General features: G+C 40.1%; 1 protein-coding gene across 1 annotated transcript in view; it reads left to right on the top strand.

Moving 5' to 3' along the window:
* Nucleotides 1-15,117, top strand: part of MRTFA (myocardin related transcription factor A) — a 182,500-nt gene that overhangs the window by 26,512 nt on the left and 140,871 nt on the right. The window contains exon 3 of the mRNA XM_028149946.2: nt 5,585-5,646. Within this exon, the coding sequence (XP_028005747.2) occupies nt 5,585-5,646 (62 nt within the window). The remainder of the gene's footprint in view (nt 1-5,584; nt 5,647-15,117) is intronic.

Below are 15,117 nucleotides of genomic sequence, written 5' to 3'. Positions count from 1 at the left end.
CAGCAGGGGAGAGCAGTTAGGGAGATCAGGCAGGCAGGGGAGAGCAGTTAGGGGGATCAGGTCAGCAGGGGAGAGCAGTTAGGGCGATCACACCAGCAGGGGAGAGCAGTTAGGGGGATCAGGCTGGCAGGGGAGATCAGTTAGGACAGTGGTTGGCAAACTCATTAGTCAACAGAGCGGCAAACCGAGGCTTGCGAACCGCATGTGGCTCGTGAGCCGCAGTTTGCCGACCACTGAGTTAGGGTGATCAGGCCGGCAGGCAGAGGTGGTTAGGGGTGATCAGGCAGGCAGGCAGAGGCGGTTAGGGGCGATCAGGCAGGCAGGCAGAGGTGGTTAGGGGCGTTCAGGTAGGCAGGGGAGCAGTTAGGGGCATCAGGCAGGCAGGCAGAGTGATTAGGGGCGATCAGGCAGGCAGGTAGGCAGGCAGGGGAGTGGTTAGGAGCCAGTGATCCTGGATTGCGAGAGGGATGTCCGACTGCCGGTTTAAACCGGCAGTCGAACATCCCCCGAAGGGGTCCTGGATTGGAGAGGGTTCAGGCTGGGCTGAAGGACCCCCCCATGCACGAATTTCATGCACCAGGCCTCTAGTATGACTAATAAAGGTAGGAAATTAGTTACAAGTCCAGATCTGACTCCAAAACAAACACCTTTTCTCTGCTGCCATATTATCTTCTTCTTTTTTTAAGAATATATTCTTATTGATTTCAAAGAGAGGAAGGGAGAGGGAGAGAGAGGTAGAAACACCAAGGATGAGAGGGAATCATCTATTGACTATCTCCTGCATGCCCCCTACTAGGGATTGAGCCTAAAACCTGGTATGTGCCTTGACTGGGAATCAAACTGTGACCTCCTGGTTCATGGTCGATGCTTAACCACTGAGCCATATTATCTTCTTAAACCATTCCTTCAAATAGTATTTATCAAGTTCCTGTCATATTCCAGGCACTGTTGACAATTGAATAATAAATTATTCTGGACTACTAAAAAAGTATTTTTAATTTTATCATCTTTGTTGTGTTTTTGGGAAGTGAGAAGTTTAATGTGTTTATTTTTATCTGCAAGCTCTGCTTAAATGCAGGTAGACATAGACATGAAAATGCCTATGTTAAAACTTTGGTTATCCAGAAACCAGCTTTCTGTCATCCAAAGAATGCTGAACCCCAAACCAAGAAAAAGAAAAGCAAGTGCCTTAGATAATTAAGAACTTTTGAGCATTGTTGACAATTCCTGAGAAGACTTAAAGGAGCCCAAAGTGCTGTGAGTAGTGGGTTTTTCCAGAACTTGGAGTGTTTTAATTAAACTGGTAATGTGTGGGCCCTGGCCGGTGTGGCTCAGTTGATTGGCGGGTTGTCCCATGCACTGAAAGGTCGTGGGTTTGATTCCCAGTTAAGGCATATACCCAGGTTGCAGGTTTAATCATGGGTTGGGGCGTGTGCGGGAGGCAACTGGTCGATGTTTCACTCTCAAATCGCTGTTTCTCTCTTTCTCTCCGTCTCTCTTATTTAGATCACTGATAGACAAATGGGCCACTTCTCTTATGACTTCACTTATACTAGAGGCTTTGCTGTGGTTTGGTCTTCACCCATCATCTCTGAAATTAACCATTTTTCAGTGTTAGGAGAATCACCTAAGGGAATAGGTGTTTAAATACTTGAAAACTATAAAGTGAATTTTGCTTTGCAGTTTGAAAAAGTGGTAGCTATTTCTGCCTGTCTTGAGCTATGAAATCTGAGTCTTAATACACAGTGAAATGGGAGCTCTTCCCATGGCTATTGTGGGGTGCTAGCAGAGGAAGGCAAAACTGGAAACTTTGGTAGAGTTTGAAACTCTAATTAGTGGAAGGCCTGAGGTTTTAGTTTTTGATTTGTGAAGTATTATGTATATTCTAGTGCCTTACCAAGCATGTTAAGTTGAATGCTGCAGCTGGATTGACAGTAGGGCTACATATGTCTTCTTTATTCCCTTCCTTCATCTATAATATATATGGTATTGCCTCCCTTTTCCCTTTGTCATCTTAATCAATGTTATGTTAACTGTTCTTTAAAATCTCTACGCAGGTTAAATTGATAATCAGAAAGGAAAGGTTTTGTGGATATGAAAGGGAGCCGAGTATATTGTTCCTTGCAAGTTTCCAGTCTCTTTTAGAAGTGGTATGGACATGTTTGGGAACACAGTGGTCTCTCTTGCGTCTACTTTTGAGACTCTCTAATAGCTCCAGCCAGCACCAGAACTTTGATGGGCTACATGGACCGACATTTCTGACCCCTACTTTCTCCAGGGGGCCCAGTCCACTTACTGCTATTCTCTTTGGAAGTGAAGGAACACATAGAGGATTCAGGCAAAATGAGATTGAGATTTTTTTCGTAGGTGTTCAGTTTGAGGAGGTATGTAATCATATGCTGTTGATTGCTTAAAAACCACAGTTCATTAATTTAATTGAGAATTGGTTTTTCTCCTTTTTTCCATATCAGAGTCAAACCTTTGTATTAATTATCTTCTTTCCCTCCTTTTATTCCATTTTTTGGTTACTTTCCTTTTATTCTTTGCATCTCCCCAAAACGGGGATCGAACCCACAACCTTGCTGTATCTGGCTGGCAATGTTCTAACCAACTGAGCTACCAGGCCAGGGCCTGCTGCCCAAGTTTTTAAGGGACAACATTTCTAAATCTTTAGGGCACACAATCTAATTTTTAAAAATTTATCTTTATTGTTGAAAGTATTACTGAAGTCCCCCTTTTCCCCCCATTGACCCTCTCCACCCTGCACCCGCCCTCCCCCACCTCAGGCCTACCACACTATTGTCTGTGTCCCTGGGTTATGCATATATGCATATAAGTTCTTTGGAAGGGAGAAAGAGATTGAAATATCAATGTTGAGAGAGAATCATCTGTCTGTTGCCTCCTGCACGCCCTCTACTGGGGATTGAGCCTGCAACCCAGGCATGTGCCCTTGTCTGGGAATTGAACAGTGACATCTTGGTTCATGGGTCGATGCTCAACCTCTTAGCCACACCGGCTGGGCTAAAATAACCTTTTTATAAGATGGTCTCATGTAGAAAATTTTTGAAATCAGTTTCAAAATACATTCTCTGACAACTTTGACCTAAAAATGTAGGATCTCATTTTGAGATTAATAATTATAAGAAATCTGTTATTAGCTTGATTCCTATTTCCATTTAGATATTTTAAAAAATCAACTCATCATTTATTTAGGAGTTGACTTTTTGTGTTAAGGCTTCCATTGAAATACTATTGCTTTAGTCATTCTCCCTTAAGTTCCTTTTCCTGAGAATAAAGGATTGAGCTCATACCTTTGCATAATGATCTAGAGAGTATTTTAAGCTTGGCATGTTCAAACCTGACTGACTGGATTAATATGTGGACAAACTAGCACATTAGAACATTTTTTAAGTCCAAGCCACAAATTGTGCTTCAAATGAACATGGGCATGTATGAAATTAATACTTAAGCCTTGCATAGCACAAACATTGAAAATGACCGTTGCTGTGGGTGAGTGAGTTTTAGTGAGGCTCCTGCTTTCCATGCCCATTGCTTCTGCTTTCGGCAGAGAAAAAGGCTGCTGTTTTACTTCTTAACCTCTTACCATATGGAAAGTTTCTATAAATAAACTTTGGATTTATGATTGAACTTCCAAATTTATAACCTCAACTAAAGCCAATATAAATACCTAGTTAAACATGCATATTGCATACAGAACTGTGGCACTGTTTCAGTGAGAAAGGTCACCAGCACAATACCTAAGTGATCAATTCTGTTTATTTCTCCTATCTCAGTTGGCCTGGATGAGGATCTTGTTTTGTTGTAAAGCAAAAAGTAGACAGTTGGTAGTTTTTAGTGAATCTACTTTGACTTTGTTTCGCATGAATTGTTGTTATAATTATGTAGCAAACATATTCATGAAAATGTAAAAGTGGGTTAGATTGTTGACAAACGGAATTGTTTAAATGTACTGTTAAATTGTTTAAAGGAACTGACTATTTAGAAGAATTCTATAGTTTTGTAAATTCAAGTCAGTTGGGTCTTCAGTTAACAAGTACATAATAGGTACCTATTACGTGCCAGACACTGTGCTAGGTTTCATGGGATATCAAATTGTATAAAAGATGTTTCCTGTTCAGACAAGAAAGAGAAAGAGAAAAAGAAAGAGAAAAAGGAAACCTGGGGACAGTAAAATGTTTTACCATTCTAACAGAGAAATGGACAAATGCCATGTGAGTGTGGTGGAGAGGCACTGAGTAGATTAACTGGGGAATTGGAAAAGGCTTCAGAAAAATGTTTCAATTGGATATCCTACATAATAAAAGGTTAATATGCAAATCGACCGAACAGCAGGACGACTGGTCGCTATGATGTGCACTGACTACCAGGGGGCAGACGCTCAACACAGGAACTGCCCCTGGTAGTGGGTGCGCTCCCACAGAAGCCCTGAGCCAGGCTCATGGCTGGTGAGCACAGTGATGGTGGCGGGAGCCTCTCCTGCCTCCGTGTCAGTCGGACATCCCCTGAGGGCTCCGGGACTGTGAGAGGGTGCAGGGACCCCCCACCCCCCACCGTGCACGAACTTCATGCACTGGGCCTCTAGTTAAATAATAATAAAAGTTTTATACAACAATAGTTATATTTTATTGAGTACCTACTGTATACTAGGATTAAAGATACCCACCAGGGAAAAGGGGGAAATATAGTAGGAGAAACAGTGGAACTATTAGAGATTGTATGTCCTAGAAGTAAGAAGTTTGGTTTGGCTAATGGGCAGTGGGAGGGAGATTAGTGGCCACAGAAAAGGCTAAACTGGGTGGAATCAGATTATGAAGGACCTCAGGTACACTATGTCCCTTCCAACATGTTTTTGTTCTTATTTTCTTAGCTAAAGAACCTTTTTCCTTACTTTGGCAATGTAACCTATTTTTAAAGGTCTATGTTTATGGTACCTTTTATGTGCAGCTTTTCTCCCTTTTACCAAAGGGAGATTTGATTTTTTTTCAAACTGAATGATTGTATAAAGATAATGTGCCTCGTAATAGGGCATTTCATTTCTTGAACCATTTCTTGTAGTTTAGTCTGATCTTCCCAACTACTTTCTTAATTTCTAAAGGGCAGAGAATGAATCCTCTTAAACCTGGTGTGTGCTCAAGAAATGCACAATGAGTAGATGAATATGGAACACAGATATCTGCCATTGAGACAGTCCAGTTACAATGTTTGAAATTGCCTACGTTTATTTAAAAGGCATTTTTTAACACCAGTAAGAACAATTTTCAGATGTATAGGTCAGTTGTTATTTGGATGTAAAAAGAGTTAACAAGAGTATCTCACAGGATTGTTGTGAGTATTAAATTAATTCGTATATGTAAGCACTTAGAACAGTGCCCGGCATATAGTAAGTGCTCAGTTAGTGTTACCTATTGTTTAACTCTACCTCTCTGGACCTTTTGCCAGTGACAGAGCTCACCCATAGAAAGGAGATAAGAAACAGCTTATTACCTCTGAAACCAAATACCCTTTAGGAACTGGAAGAACTGCTTATAGTGCATGAACATTTATTTTTCTGTTTATATTTTAGTGACCGAAGGGTGTGGTTGGCATGGAATTGAATTTCATCTGTCTGTGGGAATTGTAAATAAGGTATGTCCTGGGTTATTTACTCTTTCTTGCCCAAGGTGTTTGTTAGTATTTTCAGTTCCACTGAACTAGAATAGATCAGATTTGATTGTTTAGGGAAATACTAATCATGGCCCTATGGTTTATCTAATATTATGGACTACATCTAGTATATTGTTAGAATGTATTAAATGTCAAAGAAATAGCCCAACCAATATAAAATTTTGGTGACCACAGAACAGAACCACGAATTTACACACTCTCTCTCTTTCTCTCTCCTCTCTCTCTCTGTCTCTGTCTCTGTCTCTCACATACCATGATTAAATCCTTAGAGGGTATAGTTTTTGTATTGGAGCCATTATGTTTATAAACCAGCCTGGGGTAGTGGGAAGTGACAGGCTAGCTAATTCTTCCAGCCACTCTAAAATTCAGTAGTTTCTGTGAATGGTAGACTAAATGCAACAAAGGGCCTATCTTGACAGTAGCCAGGCCATCACTGACAACTATAAATTTTATTACTGAAGACAGAATCTGTCCATCTCTAACCACTGGAGTTTAATTTGACATAACATGCTTATGTTCCTATCTTAAGCTCCAGAGCCTGAACAAAACTACACCAGATATGGCTTGGATCATATATCTACCTTGTGTCAGATGTCCACAACAAGAGCTATAGATGGCAGCTTCACCAGCTCTGCAAACTTATTTCTGTCAGAGCATTTTGTGTCAAAGTAAGGGCCAGTGATAGTTCAGATAGTTCTAGTTTTCCATGATTGTAGATATGTGGAGACACCATTGCTCATTGGGGCAGGAGACTTGGATTACTCGGAGAGTGAACTTGATAGCAAAAAAACTCCAACAACATGACAGTACTCCCCCAAACCTCCAACCTGGAATCCCATGAACTTGTACATGGGATCCCATGGGTTGATGATAATCTTTGGATTCTTGCTGCATCTATGATTAGAAAAACGTAGGTTCTTGAGATTGGCTTTCTTTCAGTCACAAAAAACAGGAGCTGATAATACATTGCTATAAGGAAAAACAGATGAGCCACTTCTTATAACAGAAGGAACATGGTCCTTGGAATTGACTTCCTAGGAAGAGAGGCAACGAAGGTAGATTAAATTTTAACTTCTGCAAACGCATCCCTTTATCACCACCAGGCGGCCTGAATTTTTGGGGTCTGTTCTCCTGCTTAATATTGGGGTAATAATAAATAGGAAATATTTCATGGAAATATAAGAATGAATGGAAAGGACAGAGAGGGAACTAACATTTCTTGATTGCCTACTAAGGGTTAGACATGGTACTGTAAATGTTCACAATATGTTGTTTTATTGAAATATATAAAGTTCGTTGATATTACAGTTTTTCAAGTCTAGATGGAAAATAAGCGAATATCGCTATCTTGAACTATTTTCACCTTTATTATAGCCAATTAGAGAAAATAGAATTATGTATTGATATATGTTTTTTAATTTGTGTCTGCTAGTACATTCTTTTATGGAGAAAGAAAGAAAGTACCTACATGAATTAGTAGAGGTTTTTGTTTTTGTTTTTATTTTCTGGGCTTGCTACTGACTTAGCCAAAGGCAGAAAGGAGACTAGCAGGTCTTAAATTAGAGACACCTGTGCTGTTTTGGGAAGTTGAGACTCTTGACCCAGGGTTTGCTGAAGTTGGTGCAGGGGAGGTCAGAGTAGGTTAATATTTTCATAGTTCAAAACAAACGTGAATTGTAGTTGCTTATAGGCGCAGTTTTGCTTGATCTCTAGTGCAAATGGAGTAAATAAAATGCAGTACTGCTGTTTTTAAGAAACTGCAAAAGTCCCTGAACCAATGCAAATTAATCTACTTCAAAAACCCCCAAATCCCCCATTTGAATGTTATGAGTGTTGTCATCATGCTTGTAAAGAAATTACCATACATTATTTTAAAATAGGAAATTAAATTGAAGTGTTTCTTCTCCTTATTTTACAGTTAAAGTTTCCAAATCTATTGTCTTTCTACTCTTAAGATAGTAAGCTTTTGTGGTCTTGGCAAGATATACAGAGTTATAACCCAGAGACACAATGCTGTCCTTTATTGGGCTGAAATGGAAATATTACTATTTCTTAATCTGTGAAAACTTCCATTTTATTTTCTTGTCTGTTGAATGAATTACTATACTTTTCCTCTTGGCTGTTTTTTATTTTTTTAGATTTTAAAATTGATTTTTAGAGAGGAAGGGAAGAGGGAGAGAGGGACCTATCAATCCAGCTGCTTCCTGAACATTTCCATTTGGGTGTTCCATAGATATCTTAAATTTAACATGTCCAAACTTGACAAATCGACCTCTCCTTACTCCACTTCCTTCTGTATCTGGTGAGGGCAGCATAAATCACTTCTTTATTCATATTACTCATTTTAGAAACCTGGGAAACAACTTAAACCCCACTCGCCCCCCCCCCCCCCCCCCCCCATTTAGGTCTATTTAAAAAAATACCTTTATTGAGATATAATTAAAATACCATACAATTCACCCATTTAAAATATACAATAGTTTTTAGTATATTCATAGAGTTGTATAACCATCACCAAAATAAATTTTGGAACATGTTCATAACCTCTCAAAGAAACCCCATAGATATTAGCAGCCACTCCTCATTTACCCCCTCCTCTTGGCCTATCCCTTCTCCCCCCAGCCTTAATATAATTGCTAATCTACTTTTGGACTCAATAGACTTGCCTATTCTGGACATTTCATATAAATGTAATCATCCTATATAATAAAGAGGGAATATGCAAATTGACTGTCACTCCAACACAAAGATGGCGGTGCCCACAGGGAAGGCGGGGTTTCCATAACACATGATGGCTGCACCCACAGCGGAGGCCGAGTTCCCGTAATGAGCCTTAATGAGCAATCAGCAGGGACCTGAGGCTGCGCCCACTCCCCTGCCCCCGTGGGGCTTGACAGGGGACCTCAGGCCACAGCCCCCGCCTTGGCACCAGGCCAGGGGACCTCAGGCTGCACCCCCAGCCCTGCTGCTGGGCCGGGGGACCTCAGGCTGCTCCCTTTGCCCCGAGCTGGGGGACCTCAGGCTGCGCCCCCTGCCCAGCGGGGCTTGATGAGGGACTTGAGGCTGTGCCCCCCTCCCGGTGGGGCTTGATGGGGGACCTGAGGCTGCGCCTCTCCCGGCGCTGGGCTGGGGGATCTGAGGCTGCGCCCCCCGCCCTGCGGGGCTTGACAGGGGACCTCAGGCCACGCCCCCCGCCCGGCAGGGCTTGACAGGGGATCTCAAAGCGCACCCCCCGCCCTGGCGCTGGGCCAGGGGACTTGAGGGTACACCCCCCCGCCTGGCGGGACTGGATCTAACCCAATGGTGGGACCGGCTGGGTCTGGATCTAACCCAATGCGGGGGGTGCCGGCTGGGTCTGGGTCTCACGCGATTTTGAGGCGCATGTGGGTGGGCGGGGACTTGACTCTGGGTCCCGTGGTGTGCCTCAGACTCTGACAGGAGGAAGATTTTCATATACATTTTACTAATTTTCTTTCATCTCTGACACTTCTATTATAGAGAAAGGGCAAATAGCAATATTAAAATATTTCCTCTAGACGAAACCGGTTTGGCTCAGTGGATAGAGCGTCGGCTTGCGGACTGAAAGGTCCCAGGTTCGATTCTGGTCAAGGGCATGTACCTTGGTTGCGGGCACATCCCCAGTAAGGGGTGTGCAAGAGGCAGCTGATTGATGTTTCTCTATCATCGATGTTTCTAACTCTCTATCCCTCTCTCTTCCTCTCTGTAAAAAATCAATAAAATATATTAAAAAAATATTTCCTCTAATTAATCTCCTTTTAATGTGCATGAATTTTGTGCACCGGGTCACTAGTATAATATATGTTTTTTGTTTCTGGCTTCTTTCACTTAGCATGTTTACAAGATTCATGGTTTTCAGACAAGTTCTTTCCTACTTTTAAAATCCTCTCCTCCAGTCTTCCTATGTGTGCCTTGAAAGAATACAGCTCTTAGTGAGGGCTCTGGAGTTAATCTGGGTTTGAATCCTGGCTCAGCCACTTAATCACTAGGTAATCTTGAACAAGTTATTTAACCTCTCTGTACTTCAGTATTCTCCTCTGTATAATAGGGAGGATAATAATACCCTCAACAAGCTTGCTGCAAGGATTGAATAAGCACTTGCCACTGCTTCTGGTCATGTGTTCAGTAAGTGTTACATTCTTCTCAGTGTGATAAAACTTGTCACATATTACTCAGTGACTTGTCCCTTAAATCTGTTCACTATACATAAATATATAAATGTACCCATAGATTTTGTTCAAGGAAATAATTTTAGACAGTTCTTCTGTAATTCTCTGTGTCCTATCCTTTCTTCATGAAACTTAGCAGAAATGTAGGTTTACTTTTCTTTTCTTTTCTTTTTTTTTTTGTTAATCCTCACCGGAGGATATTTTTTCCATTGATTTTTTTTTTTTTTTTAGAGAGAGTGGGAGGGTGGGGGGAGAGACAGAGAGTGAGAAACATTGATGTGAGAGACACATCAATTAGTTGCCTTCCCGGGATTGAGCCTGCAACTGAGGTATATGCCCTTGACCGGAATCAAACCTGTGATCCTTCAATTTGCAGGCCAGCACTCTAACCACTGAACAACCAGCTAGGGTGATTTACTTTTAACTTAGAATATGTGCAGAATCCACATATTTATTTATTTTTAGAAATTTGTACTTTAATAAGTATAAAGTGTATAAACAATTAGGTAAGCTTTGAAGAAGCTGACCCAGATACACAAATTAGGAAATACAAGTGTCCATCTAAAAATTTTTTTAACAGAATAATTATTAAGGTTGTTTAATGTACAGTTTCTCATTTGTCATTTCCTTTATTGTAAAGACTATTCTTTTGTCTGATAACAAACAGCAGCCACATTGTTGGTGTTTATTCTGGACCTCCATGTTGGATAAATTTAATTTTTTGAGACACAAGTTCCCTTCTGTGTATTTTTTCTTAAAGTTCTACATTTGCCACATACCACTTTGAAAATAGTGGGGACAGCCTTGTGCTAGGAAAAAGATAGTAAATATTCTTTCTGCTTCAGACCAGATGATTTTAATGCTAATTGGAAATGGTTAAACTCAAGACACTGATAGCTACCTGTCATCTATGCCCTGAATCTAATGCCACAGTTCATTATGTGGCAATCATTTGATGAAAGGAGGGTATCTGCTAAATTCATCAGTGATTCTCAGTGGGAGAGGTACCATATTTCGACAGAATATTTGGAAAAGTATGGGGGCATTTTTGGTTGTCATGGTGACTGTGGGGGAAGGGAAGAGATACACCATTGGCATTTGGTGGTCAGGGACCAAGGATAACAATCTAAAACAAAGAATTGCCCACCTAAAATGCCAATAGCATTGCTGTTGAGAAACTGAGCTAATTGAACCTAAAAGCTGGGCAAATTGGTAATGTTTTATTTTTATCTGTTATTAAAAAAAAAAAAAGGCAGGAAGTTTTCCAAAAGAATCTTTCAGATCTGTAGTATATAATCTCTGAATTCTTCAAGGAGAATTAAGCCATGTTTTCTCATTTGGGAGAGTAAGGTATTTTCCTGAAAATGCTGAAAACATTGCCATTATGAATGTGTGTTAGTAGTGTTGAATTTCTAAAATTAATATTAGTTGAATGGTTAGAATGGTTTAGTAGTTTAAAAAAATTGCTATTATATTTCTTTAGTAATCTGTACATCTCCTGGTTGGTAGAAGTAACATAATTTGTGCCTGGCATTCCAGTGATTTTTGAATACTGCTTGTACTGTTCTTTCTTTTTTTTCTTTTTGAACACCAAATGGTATTCTTTTGGCAGATTAATAAGATTATATTTGATATGTAATTATACTTGTTGTAGCTTGTTTCACTTGAACTTAATTTAGGACTTTAACAAAGGGAACCATAAGTATCCTCAGCTTCCTAGGGCAGTGATTTTCAACATTTTTTATCTCATGGCACACATAAACTAATTACTAAAATTCTGTGGCACACCAAAAATATATTTTTTGCCTGTCTGATTCATTCACACCAAACGGCTATTGTTGTGTTGGCTATTGTCATTTTTTAAATTTGACAGTCTAAGGGAAAAGAGATCAGTGCCCTTGACTAAATAGTCAGGTATTGCATGTTTAAAAATTCTTGCAGCACACTGGGTGAAAATTGCTGTCCTAGGGCAGTGTTTCTCAAACTATTTTGCTGTGACCCATGATTGGAGACATTTTATATTAGGACCCATAAGTATACAGATATCTGAAACAAAAGTTTCATAAAATTATGCTTACTACAAAAGTGTTATAATCTGTTTGTTTTACTACTGCCCTTGGCTAAGCCACCTTCATCTCTCTTAAACTTCTCCAATAGCCTCCTGCTTGTACTTCCTGTTCCCCCCACCCAGCTCTCTTCTCCTTTCTGCTGTCTGAATGATGATTTAAAAACATTATTCAGCCCTGAGTGAGTGGCTCAGTTGGATTCAGTGTTGTCCCATGCACCAAAGGTAATGGGTTTGATTCCTGGTCAGGATGCATGCAGGAGCAACTGATAGATGTTTCTATCTCCCTTCTTCTCTCTAAAATCAATAATTTAAAAAATGGTTTTTGGGTCATAATGTCTCAGTGATTATTGCTTTTTGTTATAAATCTAGCCTATGCAATTTTTAAAACCTTATATAATGCTTTAATAAAAATTTAAAAATTAAAGTAATAATTATTGACCTTAGGTATCTAGAACAAATTATACCATGGATTCCTCTTACTTAGTAGCATTGAGGCCTAAACAGAGTCTTCTCATCCCTGTTTTCTTGTTTGTTATCCTCACAATCCTGCTATACTCATTTTAATTCCAGTGCATTTCCTGGCACATTTTATTGATCTACTTTTCCTTTCAAATTGGCAGAAATGATAGCTGTGCTGGATTTTATTGTAACTTTTATTTATAAGCCAGTGTGAGAAGATGTTTGCCATTTTAAAAGACAAGCTAGTTTAGATTAAAAATGGCGGCAGAGTAGGAGAATGCTGCATGGACATGCTTCCAGGAACAAGCTGGAATTACAACTGAAATACGAAAGGGCTTCCTGAATAATCAACAGAAAACTCACAGGAGAGAACCCTGATACCCAAGGACTGCACAGAGACTGGTAGGAGGGGTGGAGGTGCAAAAGGACTGGCTGGGCACCCACAGACAGCAACTGAAGTCCCGGAGACATAGTTCAGCTGTGGGGTGATGCCACTGAGAACTCTAGCATCTAATCCTGAAGCTGGGCTCCCCAGCAGAGAGCACCAAACTGAGGAGGGTACCCACATAACATCTAGCTGTGAAAAGCAGTGGGGTGTTGTCTGCCAGGGAGTGGCAGCTGAAAGTTCAGGCACCCTCTTAAAGGGCCAATGCACAAAAATTCCCTGTGGAGCCACCCACTCTGGCAGAGGGAGTGTGAAGTGGACTGGAGCGGTGAGAGCAGAACCCAGGACTGGGGAATCGGGAGATAGAGCTCAGAAGGCAGACACCCCAAGTTTCCTGGGCTGAGTCATTCCCTCACAGAGCGGAGGACATCTTTCCCCATAGACATCTGCCTTGCCTGGGGGGAAGACAGTCCACATACCCTATTGTAAAACACCTTGCCCTGAGGCCACTTAAGAGATTAAAAGTAACAATTAGCCTCCAGGCAGGAGCAACTGCCCCACCCTATTGAAAAAACTCTCGCCACACCTAAGGATGATTACCTGGGAGCAATTCAAGTTGGAATCCTATTAGTCTGTAGACAGAGGTGGTCTTTGGAGGCTTTGAGTTTTTGCCTGGTCCAGTTAATCAGAAACTGCCTTTAACACTCTCTTGCACTAGAGATTGAGAGGTGTAGAGGATCTACCTAATACATAGTCGCAAACCCAAACAGATAACCAAAATGAGGAAACAAAAAAACAACCCTCAAATGAAAGAACTAGAGAATGCTCCAGAAGAAGAGATAAATGAAGCAGAGATAAGAAATAGATATGAAACAGAGTTGAGTAATGATGTTAAAAATGCTCAACAGTTTGAAAAAAGATATAGAAACTATGAAAAAAGAATAGTCTGAGATAAAGAATGACATAACACAAATAACACATTGGAAGGAATACACAGCAGATTAGGGGAAGCTGAGGATTGAGTCAGTGAATTAGAAGACAGTTGAAAATATCACTCAGTTGGAGAACCAAAAAGAAAAAACCATTAAGAAACAGGAGGACAGCAGAAGGGAGCTGTGGGACAATGTGAAATGTAACAATATTAGAATAGTAGGTATGCCAGAAGAGGCAGAAAGGGAGAAAGGAATAGAGAAGGTGTTTGAAGAAATAATGGTAGAAAACTTCCCTAATCAGGTAAAGGAAAACACATCAGTTCAGGAGGCACAGAGAACCCCAAACAAGAAGGACCTAAACAGACCCACGGCCAGACACATTATAATTAAAATGCCAAAAATTAAAGACAGAGAGAATCTTAAAGGCAGCAAGAGAAAAGAAAACTTACCTACAAAGGAGTTCCCATAAGGCTGACATGAGAAACTCTACAGGCCAGGAGGGAATGGCATGAAGTACTCAAGGTAATGGAAAGCAAGGATCTGAGACCAAGATTACTATATCCAGCAAGGCTATCATTCAAAGTAGACGGTCTAATAAAGAGCTTCCCAGACGAAAAAAGGCTAAAGGAGTTCATCACCACCAAGCCAGCATTACAAGAAACGCTAAAGGGATTGCTGAGAAGAGGAAACAGAAAGAGAAACCTAGCCATACAGAATTAAAGTGGCTATAAATAAGTACCTCTCAATAATCCTGAATGTAAATGGATTAAATGCTTCAGTCAAAAGGTGTAGGGTAGCTGAATGGATACAAAAACAGACCCAACTGTATGCTGTCTACAAGAGACCCACCTCAAACAAACACACACAGGATGAAAGTGAAGGGATGGAAAAAAATCTTCCATGCAAATGGAAAAGAAAAAAAAGCTGGAGTAGCAATACTCATATCTGACAAAATAGACTTTAAAAGCATCATGCTAAGCGAAATAACCCAGTCGGAAAAAGAGAAATATGTTATGATCTCACTCATTTGTGGAATATAATGAACAACATAAACTGATGAACAAAAGTAGAGCCGGGGGGTGGGGGTGGGAATATTCTAGAATATAATAGAAGTAATCTTGTTATTTGCAGATTTTTAATATTTCCTACAATTTTTGTGATATCATACTATGTTAGTACAGTTTGGATAATATTATTATACTTAAAATCAAGAATAATCTCATTCTTGAAATATTAATGTTGCATGTAATATATGTAAGATCATTTTTCTTGAATAATTGGTGTTTATTGCATGTAACATCATATTTAAAAGTTTTTCTTGAGATACTAATGTTTATTGCATGTAACATTATTATATTTAAGATAGTTTTTCTTGAAATATTAAGGTTTATTGCATGTAAC

The sequence above is a fragment of the Eptesicus fuscus genome, chromosome 7 (assembly GCF_027574615.1).
Source record: "Eptesicus fuscus isolate TK198812 chromosome 7, DD_ASM_mEF_20220401, whole genome shotgun sequence".
Classification (NCBI taxonomy): domain Eukaryota; kingdom Metazoa; phylum Chordata; class Mammalia; order Chiroptera; family Vespertilionidae; genus Eptesicus; species Eptesicus fuscus.
The sequence above is the reverse complement of the archived record's forward strand: the minus strand, read 5'-3'. Positions and strand labels throughout refer to the sequence as shown.